The sequence below is a fragment of the Zootoca vivipara genome, chromosome 1, assembly GCF_965207765.1.
Source record: "Zootoca vivipara chromosome 1, rZooViv2.hap1.1, whole genome shotgun sequence".
Lineage (NCBI taxonomy): Eukaryota > Metazoa > Chordata > Lepidosauria > Squamata > Lacertidae > Zootoca > Zootoca vivipara.
The window spans coordinates 91,322,715-91,347,078 of NC_142582.1; the positions used below are offsets into that span (position 1 = coordinate 91,322,715).

The 24,364-nt window shown below is 43.3% G+C and overlaps 2 protein-coding genes across 6 annotated transcripts in view; one reads left to right on the forward strand and one right to left on the reverse strand.

Annotated features, from left to right (window-relative positions):
* GANC (glucosidase alpha, neutral C) overlaps positions 1 to 13,780 on the reverse strand; it is a 29,651-nt gene extending 15,871 nt beyond the window's left edge. Inside the window, exons 1-12 of one of the 4 annotated variants that reach the window (XM_035112211.3) lie at positions 13,654 to 13,780; positions 12,243 to 12,305; positions 11,230 to 11,338; positions 8,900 to 9,027; positions 8,347 to 8,529; positions 8,143 to 8,191; positions 7,782 to 7,848; positions 7,228 to 7,324; positions 4,007 to 4,187; positions 3,616 to 3,766; positions 2,546 to 2,784; positions 1,339 to 1,465 (exon numbers count right to left, since the gene is read on the reverse strand). In XM_035112211.3, the coding sequence (XP_034968102.3) occupies positions 1,339 to 1,465; positions 2,546 to 2,784; positions 3,616 to 3,766; positions 4,007 to 4,187; positions 7,228 to 7,324; positions 7,782 to 7,848; positions 8,143 to 8,191; positions 8,347 to 8,529; positions 8,900 to 9,027; positions 11,230 to 11,338; positions 12,243 to 12,305; positions 13,654 to 13,682 (1,423 nt within the window). In that variant the 5' untranslated portion in view covers positions 13,683 to 13,780. Of the gene's footprint in view, positions 1 to 1,338; positions 1,466 to 2,545; positions 2,785 to 3,615; positions 3,767 to 3,949; positions 4,188 to 7,227; positions 7,325 to 7,781; positions 7,852 to 8,142; positions 8,192 to 8,346; positions 8,530 to 8,899; positions 9,028 to 11,229; positions 11,339 to 12,242; positions 12,306 to 13,653 lie in introns of all 4 variants that reach the window. The other 3 variants (XM_088670269.1, XM_035112203.3, XM_088670264.1) reach the window with 3 other exon arrangements.
* A 1,081-nt stretch (positions 13,781 to 14,861) lies between these two features.
* TMEM87A (transmembrane protein 87A) overlaps positions 14,862 to 24,364 on the forward strand; it is a 29,235-nt gene continuing 19,732 nt past the window's right edge. For both annotated transcript variants that reach the window (XM_088670307.1, XM_088670314.1), the window contains exons 1-6: positions 14,862 to 15,072; positions 18,596 to 18,656; positions 20,586 to 20,683; positions 22,407 to 22,523; positions 23,303 to 23,392; positions 23,744 to 23,909. In XM_088670307.1, coding sequence (XP_088526433.1) covers positions 14,914 to 15,072; positions 18,596 to 18,656; positions 20,586 to 20,683; positions 22,407 to 22,523; positions 23,303 to 23,392; positions 23,744 to 23,909 — 691 coding nt within the window. In that variant the 5' untranslated portion in view covers positions 14,862 to 14,913. The remainder of the gene's footprint in view (positions 15,073 to 18,595; positions 18,657 to 20,585; positions 20,684 to 22,406; positions 22,524 to 23,302; positions 23,393 to 23,743; positions 23,910 to 24,364) is intronic.

Genomic DNA, 24,364 nt, shown 5'->3' on the forward strand with positions numbered 1-24,364 from the left:
GCAGCACTTGATTCAGGATGGTGGCTTATAAAGATTGAAATAAATAGCATATGGCCTTCATGCTGTGGTTGACAAATACAATGCTAAAATCTCCTTCTAATATCCAAGCAAATACAACAAAGAGGGTTTTTACGTACACCCCCCAGCAAATACTAGGGTTGCCAGACTCAATAGAGGACAGGACTTCTGTGCCTTTAATTGCCCTGCTCTCAAGTTTCTCTGGAAACGTTAGAGAAACCAGCAGACCCTTTGCTTGGAAATTAAACAAAGGGTCTGCTGGTTTCTCTTTAAGGTGTCCAGACTCAAAAGAGAGCAGGGCAATTAAAGGCACAGAAGTCCTGTCCTCTATTGGGTCTGGCAACCCTAGCAAATACTAGCTTCATACAATACATTTCCTCAGAACCACAGTATAGGAGGAAAGGGTTTAATTTCCAATCCTTGCCTGCTGCAAGCCTGATAACTATCAGCCACCAACCAAGCTGATGCTATTTTTATTTAACATCACCTGTAGTTTGTCTATTTAACTTCCAACGGTGGAGACTGGAAGAGTTCACTATATTACCCTCTTTGCATCTTTGTGCACACTCTGCAATGTTAGTCTTGTTGTTGGACGAGGGTCATGCTTACAGGCCAAATGTCTATATCTTCTTATACATATAATAAAAATGTAAGGTGTCACCATGCCAAATGCAGCATGAGGAACAGCCCGCCTGCCCAGGCAAGCTGTTTAATGGTGGTGTTGGGGAGGTCCTTCACATAGCTGCCCTGTGAACTGCCTGATCCCTCCCTTAAAAGAGTTGGGCTTGAGACAGAAGGGGAGAGGCCTGGGTGAGCTGTGGGTAGATAGGGGAGGGGGGTTGAGGTATGAAGGGGACCTTGTCAGGTGAGGGGGAAGGGCAAAGGGCTGGTGAGTTGAGCGAGAAGGGGAAGCAGCTCCTAGTCTTAGAATGTTAAAGCCGTTGCCATCATTGCCTTGTCATGATCAATAAATAGAGACATAGGGTCTCTTGGGTCCAGCTGACTGACACCTGGTAGCAATACCTGTTTAAATAAATTTAGAGGTATTAAGGAGGAAATTAAGGAGCTTTAAAAAAAAAAGTCAGTGAGGAGAAGTCAATTTTTAAATTTTTTGTCAAACTTCTGACCATAAGAAAAACATTTTAACCCTTTTAAAAAAGGAAATCTATATTACATTAAGTTTTCAACGCAGATTTGAAAAATGAGAATAGAAAGACAACATCACACACACAATTAATGCCTAGAATAAAACTTATTTCTATTTAACTTCCACAAATGTCAGTTATCAGATTTGTAAAAATAAAGGAGGGGCTTTATTACCTGGCCAACAGACGCCCTCGAAATCTTCGCCTTTACGGTCTTTTACAAAGTACCCTCTTTCTTTTGCTTGTGAGTATATGGTATACAGAGGATCAACTTTAATATGGGGGTCCAGAATGACGACCAGCTGCCAACATGAGAGACGGCACAATATTATCATGTATGGATTACCATTATTTACACCCTGTCTTTCAGAATACAAATCCTTCCGAGGTGGCTTACAGGTAACGTTAAATTACATATTTTTAAAAATGCAACAGACAGTATCAACGTATTAAAAAGTCACCAGGATCCGTCCTACAGGGCAGTTGAAGGTACATTACCCTATCTGGAGAGGGGAGGAGTGGGGAATGCCCTGAGATGGTCTTTATCTGCCTCCCTTTTTCTCTGGAAATCCTTCCTAAATGGCAGCTGATGATAGATGGCACCGGCTCCCACTTCCTCATGGCATTTCGGAACTGCTGATTGTTTAATTTGCTATAGCAAGTTTAGCATGAGCCGGTGGAAGGCTCCAACAAGTTATTATTATCTCATGGGGCACCTAGGCATTGCAAAGGGACCATTGGAAGCACTTGATTTCAGCTTGTAGAATAACCTTAGCATGGGGACGACACAAATATTCTGAGCCATAATGGTTTGGGGTGGAGCCGCAGAGCTGTCCCCCCCTTACAAACACTGCTGCTACTTACCTGCATGGGACGTGGCAGTGTGGCGAGAGTGGGTCTGCCCCACCACACATATCACAACTGTGCCATATACCATAGCCCCCCCCCTCACGTTTTTGTTCACGAAACAGCAACTTTGGATCCAAGCCACAGGATTTGTTTTAAAATTGTGGATGCGAATGGATCAGGGGCAGCCCGCCCTGTTTCACCACCTGAGGCGAAATGGGAGTTTCTGTCTCCTTTCCCGCCCCGCTCTTGTTGAACTTGGCAGGAGCTGGAGCACTCCTGGAAGCCTTACTGCTTGGTATCTCTGGGGTATAGGGTAGGGCAGACAAGCAGCAATGCCGCATGCCAGAACGCCACCCGCACAGCAGCGGAAGTGGTCAGGGGGGCAGAGCACTGCCTTTTTCACTTACACCGTCTGAAGCGAGCGCTTGGCCCCACCTCAGGGGCGGACTGGCTCTGCCTACCGCACATGGAGGCCACAAGAGCTGCAGACCTACAAACAATTTTTTCCTCCCTGCTTTCTCTACGTTACTCACCTTGCGCTTTTTCTTCATAAGTATCTGCTTCTGCATCCTCTCGGGATTGCCAAACTTCTCCTTATTCCATGTGAAGTACCGCTTCCCATCCGTGTGCTCAATGTCGAGCCATATGACGTCATATGGGATGTCATGCATATCGAAACCTGCATCTACCCCTTCTACGTCGTCCTCGTCTTCGTAATTCCAGCGGCACTGGTGGTAGCCAAGGGAGAACAGTGGGGGCAGGGCTTGAGTGCCTAGCAAAAAGGGGGGGAAGGGAAAACAATGCTATCATCCAAATTAAAACCAAAGTCACGATTAAGTGCTAAATGTTTTTTTTTTTTAATTTTTGCTTGAACTTTCTCAGCTGCACTATAGGTATAAAAAGTGTACAAGAAGAGTGCCATTGTAATGAAAGTAGCACAGAATCCTTTTCCTTACTTTGAAACGAGAAAGTGCTTCGGGCTGCTAATGTAGCTTTGTGAGCAGTTATTTGCCCACCTGCCAGAGGCTATGTCCTGAAGGCGCATGCTATGTCAGGCATCCCCAAACTGCGGCCCTCCAGATGTTTTGGCCTACAACTCCCATGATCCCTAGCTTAACAGGACCAGCGGTCAGGGATGATGGGAATTGTAGTCCAAAACATCTGGAGGGCCGAAGTTTGGGGTGCCTGTGCTATGTCCTCCTTGCTGCAGGTAAGCAGATCTGGGCCTGCACAACACTGGGAGCAATATGTGAAAGGCGAGACAGAAACAAAATACAGGGGTGGGGAGATGTTCCTTTTTGGTGAGCGGCTTGTCAGTGTTACCAATGAAACTGAAGTTGTGACACAGATGTGGTAGATGCAGACAGATGGGGCAATGAACTTGGTAGTGAACTGCTGCTTATTTTTATTTATTTTTTCCTCTCTTCTCTCTCTCTCGCCCCCCGACTCTGTTACAATGGTTCTGTATCTTTAACTGCTTAGATCTCTCCCTCACTCTCTCTCTCTTGCATACACAAGCTGGGTGTGCCACCTTGATGTTTATTCTTGCCACTTAAAGCAGTTTCAGGATGTAGAATGCAGCATTTGTATTGTAAGGCAGTACCTGTCAGTTGTGCATACTGCTTAAAAGTATCAAAGGGTTGGGGCCCCATTAGGATGAAAGTGTCAATTATCCCACTTTCCGACATCCAGCGCACATCAGTTTGAGGAAGCACTCTCTGCTTCGAAGTTTCTGGAGTTCTGGAGGACAAAACCTGTCAAACAAAACAATCAGAAAAAGGTAACGGTGTGGCTTTTGATACACATGGAGGTCCCACATGGTGAGTTTCTAGGTGCCTGTCGTCACTCAACCTTTCGTGCCCCAGCAGAGGTGTGAGGATGCCCACTCAGCATCCATTCTGCATTGCTCCCAGAGTTATCTAGAATGTCACACTGACCCCCATGCACTGCAGAAGTGCTTCCATGCAGGAGCAAGATTCCAGCACTGGTCTCACCTCCATTGCGGCTTTTGTAGCAATCTCCACCAGAGTTTCTGAGGAGTTCAGCCAGAAGATCCCAGCGGTTCTGCCGGGTTTGTGAGCCAAGAGCAAGGGCACTGAACCATAAATGCCCATTTTGCTGTGAACTTCGTAGCCGAAGACATCCAGGTTATAAAGCCGGTAGACATCGCCATCGCTGGAACAGACAGACAATATGTTTGCACAGAGCGCTTTGTTGATGCTGGAGGTAGACGCTACTTCTGTTTTCATCCAATGCAAGAGACTGATGGCTATTGAATTAATACTTGCTAACGGCACCAGCGGAAGCAGCTGCCCATAGAAATGGTTTATTATGCTATAACTGGAGTGCATTACACTGTACTTGATGAGGGACGGGGCTCCTCCAAGGCGCTGGGATGGAGAAGGTGATGCTGCTCTTCCCCGTGAGCACAAGCTATGCTGCTGGGGAACAATATTCCCAGAGGACGCCCCTGAATGTCCACATTTGCTTCCCAAGAGGACCCAGTAAGGGACCCTGAAAAGGGAACAAGAGCACTTTCCCCAAACCCTGATTCTGAACCAGCAAATAAGGGAGAGTAAAGCAAATTACTGCAGCCCCAGAGGAGAACAAGACAGCTGAGGTGCCACTAAATCATCAAATCCTATGAAGATGGGAAGGCAAAAAGAGAGGGTTTTTTTTTTGGGGGGGGGTGCCAGAAAAGAGAGAGATAGGATAGCAGACAGACAGCAAAGCCATGCTGAAAACTCCACCCACTTTTGGCACTAAATCCCAAGGGACTTTTCTTGTGAATCGTCCAGCCTTCAATATTAATAATAAAGAAATATACAGGATTGTACCATAGGCTTCAGCTCACTGTTACTTCAGAGGTGACTACTGTAGTGTTTAAACTCTGCATGCTCTACAAAGACAATTAGAACTGGGATTTGAATAAATACAGACTGTCATCTCTGTCGTTTTTTGTTTAATAGTTGGCTGAATGTAATTCTGACTCCCAAGGAGATCACTGCTGCTCCAGTTTAAGGCTGTCAGCCCCTTTCAAAGCATGTTTGCTCAGAGGTGAGTTCAGCTTAATCCGATTCATAAATATGCTTAGGACTGCAACCCACTGATCTCTCCTGGTCTAGGTATCCCTAGACACCTCTGTACCTTTTATTAGCTTGTTTGCATACTATAAACCTAGCAGAGCAAAAAACACCGCAGCAACCCTAAAAGAAACAATAGAGCAAGGTGTGAAAATAGGTGTGGGATGAGGCACCAAATAAAACTGTCCCCAGAACTGGGTTTTTTTTTCTTTTCTTTTCCTAGATGAGGTATTTGGCAAAAGATGTATTTGCTTAGGGTGGAGCTATCGGGAAAGAAAAGAGTTCATCAAACAAAACAAAGGTCAAGTTCAACTTGTCCCGCTTTCACTCTGCATTCTCAGGCATCCTTGCTGAGATATGATGCCATGTGCAAGGATCTACTGATGAGGCTTTACAGGGGAGGAGGGCTACTCCATTGAGGTCCCTTTCCATCATTTACCTGAGCATTAGTACTCTTCCACTGCCACAGCCTGAGCTGATGCAGTAACACAGAAGTTTAGGCAAGTTCTAACAACACCACTGGGGCAACCCAGTCAGAGGCAACCCAGTCAGATGGGCAGCATATAAATAATAAAATTGTTGTTGTTGTTATTTGAAAAGGTCAGTAACAAATTGCTAATACAGTAGAGTCATACCTTGGCTCTCGAACAGAATGTGTTCTGGGAGTCTGTTCGACTCCCTGAACACATTTGAAAACCAGGGCGTGGCATCTGATTGGCTGCAGGAGCGTCCTGCAGCCAAGCGGAAGCCGTGCCAGATGTTCAGCTTCCCAAAATCCTTCAAAAACTGGAACACTCACTTCTGGGTTTCGATCGTTCGAGAGTTTGGGAGCCAAGGTGTTTGAGATCCAAGGTACGACTGTACACAAAGCTGCTTCTGTAGCGGATGCAGCTTTTGTGAGTAAAAAGTAACATTTTTTACATTTATAGACCACCCATTAGCCACATCCTCTTCTCTCTCTCTTTTTTTTGAAAAAAAGAAGAACCAAAACCAAACAAAAACTCCAGGAGGTCTGAGAACAACCTGGGAAAGGGGAAGCTGTGTGAAGAAAAATGGAACCGATGCTGAGGACTAGGAAGCTGCCTGAGATGAGGGCCTGGGGGCAAGGATATTAAGGTGCAGAAGCAGCATGGCATAAGCAGGGGTCAGCAAACTTTTTCAGCCGTGGGCTGGTCCACCGTCCCTCAGAACTTGTGAGGGGCCCGGCTATATTTTTTGGGGGGGGGGGGATGAATGAATTTCTATGCCCCAGAAATAACCCAGGGATGCATTTTAAATAAAAGGACACATTCTACTCATGTAAAAACACCGGGCAGGCCCCACAAATAACCCAGAGATGCATTTTAAATAAAAGGACACATTCTACTCATGTAAAAACATACTGATTCCCGAGCCGTCCGCGGGCCGGAATTAGAAGGCGATTGGGCCGGATCCAGCCCCCGGGCCTTAGTTTGCCTACCCATGGCATACGATAAAGCAATGGGCACTGTAGCAGAGATTTGATTGGTGGAGGTGGCAGAGGGGGAAAAGGTGTCCTCAAACGCCATCTTGAGGAAAGCCTCATATAGGGCTTAAGGAGAAAAAAAGTGCTTCACGCTGTGAGTTGGAAGGTCTAGAGGCAGAGGCTGCTTCCAGATGGGTGTTTATTGTGAGGCGGGCGCTCCTCATGCAGGCCAATTTTACCTGGCATCTCTGCAACATCAAAATGCCATCTTGCATGCCCCACCCCCACTTGCTGCCAATGACCCACTTGCGATGTCTGAATGAGCCATTCACAGGATCAAGCCCCCAGCTGGAAGCACCCTGGATGTCTAAAGAAAAAGAACAGAGCAGTGGCAAGAGAATCAGAGGCAGCAGAACTCTAAGGGAAAGAGGGGGGAGAAAACTGAGAAAAGGAGAGAGTAAGAGTCATTTATTTCTTTATTCAATACATTAAAATGCCACTTAATTACTTCCATTTCTAAGCAGCATGCATAAAACCAATCCATGGAAAATGGAAGAAGAAAGGCTTAATCGTGCGCCTGAAGTTCAACAAGGAGGGTGCCTGTCTAATCTCAGTTTGGGAGGGAATTCCAGAGACTTGGGCAAAGCGACCCTTTTGTCAGCATTTGATGCATACCCAGTTACAGTACCTGGTGTTTTTAAGGAGAAGTGTCTCTGCATGCTGAGGTATTCCATAGACATGTTCAAATCCATGTAAAGAGAAATCTAAGCCTATACTGCTGGGACCTGTAAGAAGAATCGCAGAACTGTAGAGTTGGAAGGGATGCAAAGGGTCATATAGCCCAAACCCCTGCAATTCGGGAACCACAGCTCAATAATCTCTGACAAATGGTATAAGAAAGAGGATGGAGTCAGAAAATCGCTCTGGAAACACATGCCATGTAAAAACGTCAGGAACTGCCCTCTGCTGAGGTTCTTTGTACTTTAACTGGATTTACTAAAAAATCATAGAGGTATACAAGACCGATACGTTTAGCACATATGTGTTCACCATTTCCAGCCCCTGCAGTTAAATGTACACAATCTGAACCACAGCGTATAACAAGCAGAGATGTCAGCTATGGGAAAATGACTACAAAACAAACAGTGCCAGTTTATTTTTGCAAGTGATCCAGTCCACATATGACACACGAACACATATATTACAGATATTACAAGCAGAATTGAAAGACACTATACTTACCATTAGCTTTGATGTCTACAAATTTGCCAAATTTTTCTTCCCAGAGACCCAAGTCATCTTGGTTTTCCTGCTTGGATAAAAATAATCAAAATCTAAACTACAGGGCAATTCTATTCATGTCAACTCCAAGATCCATGGATTTCAGTGGGGCTTACTCCCACAAGAGTATGTTTAGGGTTGCAGTTTTACTGACTCTGGTCAAGGGCCAACTAAGGCCACAGTCCTAATTCCACCACCCTGGAAGAAAGCCTATTGAATTCATTAGCAAAGCTAAATTACCAGTAACTATTCTCAGTTAGAAGGACTGATTTGTCTCTTGGAGAATCCATAAGGCAAAACTCTACAAATAAAAACTGTTTACCTTAGAGGAATTAGCTGATCCTTCTTTCTCTTCTTGCAATGTAGATTTCCTAAGTAACACCCCCCCCCCAAAAAAAAGAGTGATCATTTTTTATATTTATATATAGACTTGCCTACAAATATGTACTAGTAAGAGTTTTAGGACTGCATCCCAAGATAATTTAACTCCAGTTGGATTGTGGAGATACATAGTGACATATCATACCTGCTTTGCGGGGCTGGCTGGAGGTGCTCAAAATACAGCAGGCCATTTGAGTTTGTACTCCATACAATCTCCCCCTTGCAAACAAACTGTATCTGAAAAGGATTTGCAGTGACGTGAAGTTGCTGGTCTTCATTGGCACAAGCCAACACAAGTTTGTCTACATCTTTATTCAATACTGTTAGACTGGAAGATGAGAAAATGGCAGTCACAGATAAAACCTTTGAAAGCTTGTTCCCAAATTGCAAACAGCTGCACATTAAGAAACTGATAATTCTAGTTGAACAAAAAACATCAACTTCTAATTTCATTCCCAGGGCATATACAACTTTTTCACACTTAAATGCATCTCTGGCCAAACAGATCTACACATTATATGCAAGGGTGAGTAGAGCAACAACCCACCCTTGGATTCCAAGTTAACTCAAGTTATGATGTCACTGAAAATATCATAGTACACGTCTACTCAGAAATAAACCCCATGGATCACAGCCTGAATCACATACATGAGTCCTCAGATTCCATCTTATTTAGCAAATTCTGCTTCATAGCTTACCTGAGGCAGACAGGTTCTTTAATGAGAACATCGGGGACTTCATATCTTGGTTTGAATGGCACTTTCTCATTAATTTTAAGCCTGAAAATATTGCCCTCTATTTCAGAAATTTCTACTAAAAGAGGTTCCTGGGGATAAGCAGAAAAAGAGTAACAATTAGAATATTCATGTGGCTGATGAATCACATTGATTCATATATCTACAGTTACCATAATAGAGGGGAAAACCATGGTGGAAAGAGTTTCTCCTGGGATGTTTTGGGTCACAAGAAATAAATGCAGTTAATGTCACTAGAAATAAAGGCAGTTAATCCCCTCTTGCATGCATCTGTTTGCACAGCAGCAAAGATAAAGCATATAAACATGGAAGTCCAAACCAACGACAGACTTTTGGAGAATATTTTAATGTTTATATTGTTTTTAATTGATTCTATATTTGCTGTAATATCTGATTTGTGAGTTGCTTTGAGTACTTGGTGGCAAAGCAGGGTAGAAAATAGTTTTTAATAATTCTCACACTTTAGCATTATTGCTTTTGAGTAAGAAATATATGACTGATCTGAGATAACTGATTAACTGTATACTTGTCAAGAAGCTGGGAGATCATGTGTATCACTGATGTTACTTAATCATAAAGGTAAAGGGACCCCTGACCATTAGGTCCAGTCGTGACCGACTCTGGGGTTGCGGCACTCATTTCGTGTTATTGGCCGAGGGTGCCGGCATACAGCTTCCAGGTCATGTGGCCAGCATGACAAAGCCGCTTCTGGCGAACCAGAGCAGTGCACGGAAACACCGTTTACCTTCCCGCTGTAGCGGTACCTATTTATCTACCTGCACTTTGACGTGCTTTCGAACTGCTAGGTTGGCAGGAGCTGGGACCGAGCAACGGGAGCTCACCCTGTCGCAGGGATTTGAATCACTGACCTTCTGACTTAATCATAGTTACCAGTAAATTAAGCCGGAGTTTGCAAACTAAAGTCTAAGCATGGTTAGACTGCTTCAAAGCTATCCACAGTTAGCATTTACACTGTTGCAGAGGTAGTACTGTAATATAGTTAGTTCCAAAAAGGATGGGGAGAGGAGCATTAATGTGCCAGAGAGAGAGAGAGGGAGAAGGAGCAGCTAGACCCACAGGGTGATCCCAATCCTCTAACCATATTTAGGGATGTTGCATCTGTACCAGGCCCTGTTCTTTAAAATAATAATTATAATAATGTTAAGAGTACTTGGACTTGATTCAATTGAAAAACACAATCTTGATGCCTTACCTCAACTGACATTTTTTACAGCACCACCACTGTGGGTGGTGTGCTGAAAAGGAAATGTTAATACAGGGGATGCATCAAAATTGCTATGGGTGGAATCCAGTTGGTGACGTTCCGAGACAGTGGAAGCATCTGCTATTGGAATAGGAGGGAAAACAATTTTTTTTACATTTACTGTCCTCGCTGCAGCGAGTTGCGGGACTCTCCAAGTCAGGGCGGTAGGTGCCACGGGAGACTGCAGAAGTGAAGGGAATCATCAAAAATGGCCTCACTTCCTTTTCGGTAAGCAGTAGGTGGTGGAATTCAAAGTAGTGATATAGAGATTGCTATGTCAGCGCAAGTGTTTTTTTTGCCTGATGGAACCATCTCCCCTCTCCTCCTCTCATGTGCTATTCTGGGGCTTCTTCTGCCCCCCCCCCCAGCTGATCTGGGTGGTGCATGGGGAGAAGAGGAGGGGAGAGGCCCCATTGAGATAATGGGACTTGTGGAGGCCCCCGCTGGCACAACTATTTAGTTGAATTGAAATAAAAGACACAGGGTGTTGGTACCAACTGGGTACTAACACCCTGTGTCTTTTATTTCAATTATTTGTGGCTTGTAGGGTTTTTTTTTGAAATCAACGTTTTAACATTTTCACTATCATTTTCATCAATTTTTATCAATTTCAGTAACAAACTTTAGAGAGCTAGGACACAAATTGGTTTAACAAATAAACGAACCCATTACTTCAGAGGATCTCAGAGTAAAATTAATTAGCTGTGGAAGAAAAGCTTTAACTTCTCACTTGCACAAGAGATCTGTAGTTCCCTGGTCATGCAAGAATCTCAAAACTGAGTAAAGATTACCTGAGATATCATCAGTAAAAATCTGAGTAAACATTATCTAAGAAAATGAATATTATCAGGGTACATATTATCAGTATAATATTGTTGTTGTTGTTTAGTCATTTAGTCGTCTCCCGCTCTTCGTGACCCCATGGACCATAATATTACATAAGCGATAATCTGTATTGTAAAGTGTTCATTTCTTTTCTTGATCAGTGACATTCAGAGTATATGCCAACCTTGCATTCTTCACTGACGATTTGGAATTTGACACGGCTGTGGGATAATTCCACTGTATCCAGCAATGCTCGGTATACGGACTTCCCAGGACATAAACGTTTCTGACGCCTGACAGATAAACAAGAGAACACAATCAAGTTACTTATTTAATGATCCAGGGTGCAATTCTGCTCACTATTAGGTTACTTAAATCACATTGATTCCAAAATGGCTTAAACAGTATTGCTGCCCAGATTTACATGTTTTCAGAGCTTCATGAACTAGTAACAGTGGAAATCAACCATCTACTTATGGGGTATTCCATATATATGTTAACATATATCATTCTAACCTGAAAATTTAAAATGCTATTCAATTCTCTGGTACACCTTTCCACAGCAAAGCACATCTTCTCACTATTTACAAATCCAACTCTATTCGTGATTTTAAAAAATATTTAGTGGTGTGACCATTGCATGCAGTATTTTCTCCATTATGATATGCTGGAATTCTTTTAAGAAGTTTTGATGCCAACAAACAGTACTGTTTTAATGTCCTGGAACTCTGGAAAGACTATAATGTTATGCACTTTTGGGATTTTCTGCTTCTCAGAAGCTGAAATACCAGCAATCCCACTTTTTCACCACTGTACTAGAGGTTTTCCCAACCCTCCAGAGCAGATTTAGGGGTAGTGCACGGGAGTATGGGGGTAGGGAGGATGGGAGGGAAGGTGCCGTTAGCCTAGCTGGAGCCCTTCCCTGGCTTTTCCTAGAGCAGTGTTTTCCAACCTTGTGCCTCCAGCTGTTTTCGGACTACAATTCCCATCATTCCTGACTACTGGTCTTGCTAGCTAGGGATGATGGGATTTGTAGTCCCAAAACATCTGGAGGCACAAGGTTGGGAAACACTGTCCTAGAGCACCAGGATAACAGAATCTAGCCCTCCGTTTTCATAGTGCTATGGTTTGCAATGTAGTGTTAGTACAGTAGTCATGTGCCTTTAAGAGTGAGTGATAAACACCCACATTCCTTACCTGTAGAAGGCAATCTGCTTGCATGTCTTAAAATTGCTTTTGCTCACAGCCTCATCTTCAACACTAGAAAAAAAATTAATGCAATATAATTTAAGGTGATACTGAGAAAATGAATATGCACCCCTCTCATGGTGACCATGTTAGCATAAACTCAGGGTGCTTCCAGATGGTTGCTGTTTTCTGGGTAGAATTCAATTCCATACCAGCAACTTCAAGCTGTGCAATTAAAGTTGGCACTGCAGTGCAACAACAAGAACAACAAAAAGGCTTTTTGTGCTTAGGAAAGTGCTGGGGAAAGGCACTGGAAAGTCTGGAGTAGCAATATATAATAATAATAATAATAATAATAATAATAATAATAATAATAATAATAATAATATATTATTCATACCCCGCCCATCTGGCTGGGTTTCCCCAGCCACTCTGGGCGGCTTCCAACAGAAAAATAAAACACAGTAATTTGTTAAACATTAAAAGCTTCTCTAAACAAGGCTGCCTTCAGATGTCTTCTAAAAGTCTGGTAGTTGTTTTCCTCTTTGACATCTGTTGGGAGGGCGTTTCACAGGGCAGGCGCCACCACCGAGAAGGCCCTCTGCCTAGTTCCCTGCAACTTGGCTTCTCGCAATGAGGGAACCGCCAGAAGGCCCTCGGTGCTGGACCTCAGTGTCCGGGCAGAATTATGGAGGTGGAGATACTCCTTCAGGTATACTGGACCGAGGCCATTTAGGGCTTGGTTTTGATATACACAAAATATCAGAACGGATGCATACTGAACAGCTGATGATGTGTAATCTTCCTTCAAATTTGGTGTAGACAAATCAGGATAAGTTATAAACAGGTCATCTAGAAGCAACCTCAGATTGTCCAGTATAAAGGGTGTGCTGTGCAAAAGTAACCTCCAGTCATTGTTTTCTAGTTACTATGTTATATAAATGAAGCCTGCTAGCAATATTTTGGCATGAGAAACTGTTGCTTTTCTTTTCTGTGACACTGGAATGACTTGTTATCAGACAGATATTAAATATGAGCTTCTAGCTGTTTCTTTCACTTATTCTTAATTTTTCATTTACTTGCTTATAATTATAACCAGTGCTTTCCCCCCCTACAAAAATGTTTTGGGGTACTCTCATTTTCCTACCCATATTTAAAAACTGCCCCTCAATGAGGCCAAACTTAGATTCAAAAAATGTTTAAGGGTATGCATCCCCCTAGAAAAAAAGCGCTGATTATAATACTTCATGTCTATTGCTGCATGTTACCACTGACATATTACCAGCTGTATCTATGTCAGAAAACAAGGTAACTTAAAGGTGGGTTAAATAAATACTTATATTTTTATTTTTAGAAGCATGCACTATGATTTCAACCTAGGTTTACTAAACAACTACTGCAGAATCATATGGTATTTTACCTTACTTCTTCCTGGCTACTTGATGCCATGATATCCCACTCCCGGAGCTATTTTTGAATAGTCACTACCGTCGCTGCCGGCTAGAAGCGGAGAAAAGCCCCCAACCAATGGAGAGTTTTGGTTTCACTCTCGCATAGCATGCTGGGAAATGGAGTTTTTGTTTCTCGTAGTCCGGCCCACCGGATATCTTCGCGAGGTGGTATGGAACGAGGATGCAAGACATTTGCAGTGTCTAGATAGCTAAAATTGCGTCACTGTCTTCTTCTAATCAATACACTCAGCTCTTCGTGTTGCATATTAATGTCTTTGTCAGTAGATACACAACTTCTTGCTGCATTTGAAGCAAGATTCTTAGAGAGTACAGGTGGGGTTATTGGATGAGATTCTTTGCATGCTTATTGGACTGAATACACTTCCAATAAAAATGGATAGGATCACACTGTTGTGATTTAGTGGGCTTGTTTAGACATATTATTTCAGAATTTAATATGGCTAATGATCATATGCCCTATATTGTGTCATTTCACCTGCTTCTTCAGGAAAGGCAAGACATGAACATGGTGTACAAAGGCAGGTGAGAGAAAGTGACTCATCTAAGCAGACACACTCCCCATTAATGTGTCACCTGTACCCGTAAAGAGTTTATAATGAACTCTGACTCAAATGAAACTTTGCAAGGTGTCAGGTGCGAGTGGAATTAATAACTCAGGTTAATAATCCTATTGCTGCACAGCACCCCAATCTCCGAGCAGTGTGAGATCCCCAGGGTCCGTGCTTCCTTTGGAGGAAGGTATAGGCGGCAGAGACTGTGATGTCTTTCTGATAGATGGTTTATTTACATGTACTGTATATATAGCAGCCTGAGCCAACGATGGAGGAGTTTGCCGCATTAACATCCCAAGAAGACCATGCTTCCCACATAGTCCGCAGCCTATTCAAACAGAAATCAAACATTGCTCGGACTCTCTGCCTTCTCAGCTTCTACCTCACCTCACCTCTCAACTCACGTCCATGTCCGAAGCATGACCGCGGCCATGACGTCACGCCTCTGACGTCCCTGTCCCCCGGTGACGACGAGAGGGCCGTGACGTGCGGAGGCGCCGCGCCCCGCCCACCGCGGTGCGCCGCCCGAGCCAATCCGGCGCGGCCTCATCACCCTCCCCGCGTCCCTGGGCGCCGAGCCTGGCGGGCCTGGGGGCGGAAGGGGCGGGGCGAGAGTGCCGGAGCGGGTTCTGCTACTGACACTTGGCTGCGGAGGGGATGGCGGCGGCAGTGGCGTCGCTCTGCGGGATGCTGCAGCCTCTGTGGCGGCGCCGCCGCTCAGGGTCGACGCTGCTGCTTCTCCAGTTGCTGCTCGTGTGGCCGCCGGGCCCCGCTGCGGCCGGCCCGCTCTCCAAGTGGCGGCTGCCGGTGCCCATGGTGAGCCAGCAGGGCCCCTCTCGCCGCCTCTGTCCCGTCCGGCGGTCTGCACGGACGGATCCCCGGGAGAAAGAGGGAGGAGGGGTGGCGGGGATCGGCCGCCTTGGGCAGTTTTGGCGGCTCAATTTGGGACCCCGGCGAACGAGTCTCCTGACCCGCGTCGCCAAGCTGCACGTGTGAGCAGCGCAACCCGGAGCTTCCCTCCGTTCCTGCGCGCTGCCTTGTCGCTGCTCCAGGTGCATCGAGCGCCGGGGGCCTTGCTGGCTTCTCGTTGCTGCTGCAAAGCGCAGCGTGACTGCGAGGAGTGCCGTTTGCCGACTTTACGCACCCGGGCAAGGGTTTGCTCTACTACTTCCTCGTTTTGAACACCACGTTTAATTCGATCTCAGACTCTGGCCTCCTAACCTGTGGTCCGTGTCTTGCAAAGGACGACCGTGAAGTAATAACAGAGTTGCTCCCTGAGCAGGTGCAGGGTGCATTTTCCTCGTCACCTCATTATTCGCTGCCTTCCCTCCCCACCCCCCACCCCACGCACTGGGGGATAAAGAGATAATTGTTCCTGTGGTGCTGAAACGTTGCCACGTCGAGATCTCAGCCCCAGATCACGATTTTCCAACAAAAATTGCACATTGATCACAAAGAATCGCCTGGTGCTAGCTGCTAGTAAGGAATGGTTTAATACAGATAATTGGATCTGTCAAGACTGGCGAACATGCATGGGTGCACTGTTTGTACAAAAAGTGAGAGACAGTGCAGTACAGGTGTTGTTTTTCAGAGATAATCTGTGCAAATAAGTGCTCATGTGAGCAGGCAACATAGGAGGAGCAATTCATGGAGAATCACAGTAGTTGTGTCCTGTACACAGAAGTAGCTGCTGCAATCTTATGTGTGTACCTGCTCCAGGTTTACATTGCTCACAAAAGAGGGTCATGGTTCATTTGTGACGGAGGTAGTAACAGAATCCAGGACCTCATCTTTTGCAACCAGAGTCCATGGCTGGAATATCAGGAGGGTTGGGTTGTTTTTTTTTGGTAGTGATAATATACTCTTTGTAGGATTCCCATCAATTTTATACTTATTTAATTTCCTCCCCACCCACCAGAGAGCTTTGGTATGCGTGCAACACTCCTGTGAGGAAGGCCAGCTTGACACAATGGCTGATACTAGAATACTGAGTGAGCTTTGTGCTTGGGTTGGGATTTGAACCTGGGTTTCCCATTTCTCCACATTGGCACCATGTGTAGCCATTTTTTCTTTATAGGCAGTCTTTAGTATCTGATGTACATTGTATGCATCACAGAGCTGCCTTGATCTGCTCAGATACTGACAAGTGTCTTTTAAATGACGCTGGCAATTTGCCAAATGCAATGTTTGCCAACTGATCCACATTTAAGGCAGCACACATGTAAATATGTGAAAACCCACTGACATGAGAGTCTTTTCACAAGTTAAATGAACTGTGTCACACTGTTGTCAAAACCAAACCATTTATCCTGCAAAGTAGAGTGACTCATACTAAGACCAGACATTTATAATGATCTGAGAAACCCTGAAAAGAATTAGTTACAGGTAGGTAGCCGTGTTGGTCTGAGTCGAAGCAAAATTTAAAAATTCCTTCAGTAGCACCTTAAAGACCAACTAAGTTTTTATTTTGGTATGAGCTTTCGTGTGCATGCACACTTCGTTTCAGATACCTGAAAAGAATTGTAACACTCCTGTTTCCTGTGGTTTTTGCTTCTGGTTTATATGTGTGGCCAAATTATCGTCACTACTTGGCTGAATGTTAAAAGATGAAGGATTGGAATAGACCCACTGATTTCAAGACTAAGTCTGACTCAGGTCTCAATGCTTTTATCTCCTGGTTATGAATACTGTGTGGTAACTTAGCAATGGATAAATTGTTGACTATAGCTCTGAAGAGATCAAAGGTATATTAATAATATGTGAATTAATTAACATGTCTGTTCCATTCTTCATCAGAATTGAGTGCAGGTAGTTTGCAATTTTTTTAAAAAATAATAATACAGTGGATTGGAATCCTACACATGTTTTCTTACAAGTTAATGCCACTGTTCAGTTGGACATATTCCCAACCAAGTGGGTACATGGCTATTAGCATTTATGTGGTATTTTTCCTCAATGCTAAAAGCACTTGTCATACATCATCTTAATGATGGAGCTGTACAGTTTTCTCCACGTGACTAATAGAGACTGAGGAGACATATTTCATGCCTGGCTGGGGCTGATGGGAATTGCAGTCTTAAATATCTGGAGAGCACCTGTTTGGCGAAGGCTGGCTTAAAGTATCAACTGATTTTATGGATGAGTAAGATTTGAAATTAACACCTGGTGCCTGCATGTTTCACCATCACCACCAACAAGAATCGATCAGAACGGATCACCTTCCTTAGGAGTTTTTAACACATGCATGTTCTTTGCTTGACAGCATCAAGTAAAGACATGCATGTGTGAATGAGCCTTCATAGATAAAATACCAGCATATCCTGATGGTGACGCATGTAAATATGAAAAATAAAGTAGTGCCACTTTAAATAATGGGGCCAGATTCAACTAACCTGTTGTGCTAGTAGAAGCGAGTGCAAGGACCCCCCTGCTAATGAAGGCGGGCTTCGCTCCTCTCCCCCTGCATATCTAGACTTTTAGAAGACATCTGAAGGCAGCCCTGTTCAGGGAGGCTTTTAATGTTTAATAGATTATTGTGTTTTATTTTTCTGTTGGAAGCCGCCCAGAGTGGCTGGGGAAACCCAGCCAGATGGGCGGGGTATAAATAATAAATAATTCTTATTCTTATTCTTATCCTTTGCATTTCTTCCAAATCTGCTGTGTAGGGTTGGGAGAATTCCCGGAATAGTGCACCGCTTGGGAGGAGATGGGAGATGGTTCCATCTGGAAAGTATTAGCGCACCGTTGAATTCTACCCTATAATTCTTTGTGGAATTCATTTAGATGTGACCCATCAAGCACTGAGTAAACAAGTGGTATACAGCAATGTATGTACCAACTTGTGATGCCTCATCTGTCTATGTTTACTCAGAAACATAGTAATTAATAAATAAGTAATTTCTCATTTCAGTAGGAATTATTCCCAGACAAGTGGGCAGATGGCTGCAACTTTAGCACTTCCCATTTCTGCCATTAATACAGCAACACATAAGAGTACAAATGTAATGTGTATACAGGAGTACTTGAGATCAGGGATGGGGAACTCATAGTTCTCCAGATGTTGGCCTCCATCTCCCATCAGCCTCAACCAGAACGACTGATTGCCAGAGGTGATGGGAGCTGTAGTCGGGCACCAACTGGAAAGCTACAGGTTCCCTTTTCCTGCTTTAATGCATGCTTTTACAGGTACATAGGAGTTCGACATTATTGGGGTAATATAATATATTCTTATTTACCTAGTATTATTGACAAGTAAAATATATATTAACTAAAGTGTTCTCATATATATGATGGCCTTCCATTCGAGCTTCTTCTGTTTGCTTCCTTTTTTCCTCTATAGGAGAAGAATTTATTTAACTTTGGAAAGATTCTCTTCAGCAACACTACCATTTTCTTAAAATGTAAGTGCATTCATACTATAGCTTATTGTATAATATGGCAGGTATTTTGTAATAGTTGAACAAGGCACTGTTTGCCTTGTTTTTAAGACACCTGAAGGCAACCCTGTATCGGGAAATTTTTAATGTCTAATGTTTTAGAGTTTGGATTTGGATTTGATATCCCACTTTACCATTTTATATGTGCTGTAAGCCGCCCAGAGTGGCTGGGGAAACACAGCCAGATGGGCACGGTATAAACATTATTATTATTATTATTATTATTATTATTATTATTATTATTATTATTATCTTTATGAGATTTTATCATCATACAAATCTTATAAATATTACAAAATCACACACAAATTAATACAATCACCAGAGTAATTCACCTACACAGTCACACTACACAAAAATAATTTAAACGCACAACCCACATATACAATCACTCAGCATTCACTCTCCTTATACCCCCCAAATCACTCTACTCAATTCACCCTTTAATGAAGCATTCAAACATTCAGATAAGCAGTACAGTCATACCTCAGGTTACAGACGCTTCAGGTTGTGTGTTTTCAGGTTGTGTCTTTTCAGGTTGCGTCCCGCGCCGAACCCGGAAGTACCTGAATGGGTTACTTTCGGGTTTTGGCACTTGCAGATGCACAGAAGCATTAAACCGCACTTTGTGCATGTGCAGAAGCACTGAATTGTGACCCATGCGTGCGCAAATGCGGCGCTGCGCGTTGAGCATTGCTCAAAATTTGTTGCAAACATGCCTCCCGCACGGATCATGTTCGCAACCCGAGTGTCCACTGTAATCATGTACCAAAAAATAAGTCTGCTAAAAACAAAATTTGCATGTAGAGTTCCAAGCATTGCTCAAAATTTGTTTGCAAGGCTAATCAGTGTAATGTCCATGGACCATATACCTATAACCTAACAATGCCCCCCCACCCCTGGAGATTGATTTGTTAATTTGCCTACATTGGTTGTGCATTCTGGAGGTTAAGCTTTGTTCAGCACTTCACTGCCTGTCCCTGTTTTATAGATTTCATTTCTATCTCAAAAGGGCAGCATGCATAAAAATGTCATAGGTTTATTATAACTACTGTATTATAATTATAATTATTTAAATTTATATACTGCCCTATAACCACAAGTCTCAGGGTGGTTCACAGGATAAAATTACAATATTAAAACACAGAATACATAATCCAAATAAAAACAGAAACAACTGAATATGCCCCCCCCCCCCAAAGAAATCCCCACATTTTAAAAGGGCATTGGATGGCAATCAACCAAAGGCCTTGTTAAAGATGTATAGTGTGTGATAGATTTTCTGGTCAGACCACTTTTAAAAAGACATAAAACACGTAAAAGGCATGATATAAAATGGCACGGCAGTGAACTGTAAAGCTCATTTGTTAGCCCTTTTCTTGATACAAAGGGAGTCATTTGTTAGCGTGAGCTTGTGGCATTTCATGTTTTGTCCTGAAGGTTGCATTCTTGGCATTAACTACCCTGTTTATCAGAGCTCACCGTATGGCTAGATGTTTGGGATACAGCTCTCTCCACCTTCCTGCCTCACTGTAATAAGCTGAGGTTCCAAATTATGACAGGCTGCTGTGTCAGCAAAGCACTCCTTTGTATGGAAAGGATCTTGCCGAGCTGGATTACTTGCAGTTGGTGCAAGTGCTGTGCTAGTCTATCCTAGATGGGGGAATGATAATGGTATGCCAAATCCAATATTTGGATTGAAAAGCATTATTATTACAATTGTTTCCAGACTGCCTAAAAAACAAAAAGAAGACATGGGTTGTTAAGGGAAGCCCTCATACCCTCTTAATCTGCTCTGGAGTGTGGGGTTAATGAGATGCTATCAAGAACCTTTTAGTAATACAAAGAGCGGAATATGATGCTTCCTGTGTTTCTCTTCTCTTATCTCTTTAGTTGAAGGCGATGAAAGTGCATGCAATCCATCTCAAGGCTACAATGTCAGCTGGTACTTGAGGTATTGTGACTGCTACAATGAGGTCTTCAATTTTGGGGTAAGGAATTGGGATTAGGAACGACCAAAGTCATGCAATCTGTTACTTAAATTATGCAGCCTACAAATTATGCAGTAGTAAATAACCCCAGCTGCTGTGATTGTTGAGCATAGTTCGTCAGCCACTATTGCCCGAGTTAGAGCTGTGCTAACTTAATTGATTTATGTTCCACTACATCCTTACATGGGGGTGGCGCTGGGGTCTAAACCACAGAGCCTAGGGCTTGCCGAACAGAAGGTCGGCGGTTCGAATCCCCGTAACGGGGTGAGCTCCCGTTGCTCGGTCCCAGCTCCTGCCAACCTAGCAGTTCGAAAGCACCCCAAAAAGTGCAAGTAGATGAATAGGTACCGCTCCAGCGGGAAGGTAAATGGCATTTCCGTGCGCTGCTCTAGTTTGCCAGAAGCAGCTTAGTTATGCTGGCCATACGACCCAGAAGCTGTCTGTGGACAAACGCCGGCTCCCTTGGCCTATAGAGCGAAATGAGCGCACAACTCCAGAGTCGTCCGTGACTGGACCTAATGGTCAGGGTTACCTTTACCTGTACCTTTCCATCCTTACAGGTTCAGGATACAGTATTCGGCCTTTGTCTCCAACAAGTTTACAAACTAAATGTGAGGTTGGCTGTCTTGAGGGAACAAAAAGTGGCAAGCTAAAAGTAATATACAGGCCCATGAGCAGAGTTCCAGGGTATAGCTAGGTCATTGCAAAGTCATTGTCCAGACACTTCGCATGTCCCTCCCACTCGGCTTTTAAAGAACAGGGGAGGCAGCGCATCATTCATGTGGTTCTTGTTCCATGTGAGAAGCCTGAGCATGCAAGTGTGCATTCCTACTGGGGGCTGGGAGGGTCTGTGACCTTAGTATGGGACCCAAGTTCAACCCTCCGATTCTCTCTCCACCTCGAATTTGGCCAGCCCTGCTGATTGGCCAGCAACCACTTCACCTGCCCTAGGAACTTCTCTCAGTAGGCGGGACTGACTCAACCAACTCCTCCTCCCTTGCTGGGACATCTGACAACAACAATTCTCCCCAATAATGCTAAGGTTGCAAGTTTGAGCCCCGTATGAGACAGCTGCATATTCCTGCGTTGCAGAGGGTTGGACTAGACGATCCTCAGGATCCCTTCCACCTTTATGATTCTGTGATTCTGTTTTCCCTGCCCTGTATTTCATGGGAGGAGTTTGCTACTTAAAGGGGGAACCTTCCTGGAAATTGTAGATATAAAATCAGTGCCCTTTAATGGTGTCATGAAAGGAGCAAATGTAGCTGCCTTGATAGAAGATATTTTGACTGCCTAGCCCAGTATTATCTGCACTGTCAGTAACTCCTTAGGGCTGCAGGCCATAATGTCATTCCTTCAAAGTGTTGTAACATAGGCATAATCCAGTATTTCTATTTTAATATTTTGCCTAACGTTCATCTGGATTTTAAAATTGCATTTTGATATGTATCGACCTTTTCCTTGTGATTATGCTTGTAATATGTGTGGCCTGCTTTGAGATTTTGTTTTTTAAAAGTTATTTTAAAAATGAAAAATCAACCTGTCTTTTGCATCACCTGTTACCAGATCCTTTTAATGGGGGGTGGGTGGGGTGCCTGGCATTGATGTTTTTGGTGAGATGCAGGGTTGGCTGTCTTTTCAGTTTCCTAGCTGCTTGTTGAGTTAACCCCTTGTTTTCACTGACCCTTCAGCTAGATTGAGTCATGCCATGTTGTCTTGACAGGATGAGCAGGCAGAGGTTTATGTTGGACGTACTGTAGAAAACCGTCCAGGCTGGCCAGGATACTACGCCATGGCTTCGCACTACTTCCCCAACTGTTCTGAACTCTTCAGACCGCAGGTAGGGGGGAGGGTGGGGGGAAGGGAACGGTACAAATATATCCCTATTACTGGCCCTGAAAGAGCTTGTGGCATTATGCTGTTTTTTGCAAAAGGCCATGTGAATTACTAAGGGACAGAAACTCCCTGGAAGATGGGGTTGCAAGGAGACTGGGTTCTGAGTGAAGTGAAGTATTTATAGGTCCTATTTGGCCGGTAAGATGGTTTGGGTGCATTTTATTTGCATTTGAATTATTTTTCTATTCTCTTTTTTATGCAAACTGAACTTGGAGCTTTTATTGAAGGTGGTATAAAAAAAATGGCTATAACTAAGTAGGTAAAATGTTGCTGCATTGTTGTAATATGACCATTGTTGTAATATGACACAATATGGAGTTTTGGGGGGTTAAGTAATTATATAGATTTATATATATATATAGAATATTTCCCCTTTTTCTTTTTTGAATTATATTATAAAATGTTAATATGTATTACATATTTAATTAAAAATGCTTCTTTTATTACTATTTTATCAGAGGGTGTACATTGGGACAATATACATTTTTTAAATCTAAAACTTCTGCGTAGTTAAACTCAGTCCCCATACAGGTTCTGTTTCATTGTACAACTATGTAAAGAGTATTTTTGTTTATCTGAAATTCTAGCTATCCATTTTTTATATATTCTGGAACACACACACACACACACAAGTATATAATGCTTTGTCTGTATGGGGGTTGTTTTTTGGGGGGGTGTGTGTGTGCATCTTTCTGTATATATGTGTGTATATTTTTTTACTAGATTTTCTTCAAAGAATTTGTTCACCCAGAACCCCTCTCAGGTGGAAAACAAGAGGATGGAGCAAACTTTACCGCTGTATCAGAGAATTCTGTAAGTATGAGAGAGGTGATATATAATGCAGGAGAGGATCACTTTTATGTTGGACCATTCTTGGTCCCTCTGCCTGGCTACTAGTTGGCTTGTGTGCTGCTGCTGATAATGTCTGTGCTTGGCTTTCTCCCATTAAAACCACTAGGATTTGAAAATGCCTAATGGTGATTTCATAGTGCACATGATAGATGTGTACAAACTGTATGCTGATTTGTGGTTTAGATTAGATTTGCACCTTTTCCCACTGAGGTAATGTTCTTTATTAGTTGCTTGAATTCTTAAGAAAGAAGATGCAAACTTCTTTCTGGGTGGTGATTTATACCCCTGCAATTTCTTTTTTTCCCCTCCCAGGCAATGAATGCTGTGATGAGAACCTGGCAAGATGGGCCTTATATCTTTATTGTGCAGATTGGAATTGTATCCTCAAAGGATGCCAATGTGAAAACTAAAAGAGCAACAAGTGATGAATTGCCAAAAGTTACGGCTTCCTCTGAGCCACAGGGAACACATTTTCACAGTGAGACACAGTAGTTCATTTATAGTTTGTTCTAAATGCTTAGACACTACTCACTGTTTAATCTCCAGGATTGTATCTGCAGCAAATCTTCAAAGTGTGCCTTGAGTTTGCTGCAGGTGTAGCCGTGGATGCCAAGTGTTGTCGGACTGGATTCCAGAAGGGGAAGGAGGCAAGAGTTCATTGCTATTGTATACCAGGCCTTGGGCATTCAAGTGTAGTAATGGCTGCAGACATTTCAATTCTTGGAGTCTATTTGATACTTCCCCCCCCCCCAGGTGGTGCTCCTTTTTCCTTAAGAGAAAGAGAGAGAAAAAATGGTAGCCCAATATTTAGATAGATAGACACAGTGCTTTTTCCCCTAAAAATGTTTAGGGGTACTCTCATTTTCCTACTCATATTGAAATATTGCCCCTCAATGAGGCCAAACTTTGATTCACAAAATGTTTAGGAGTGTG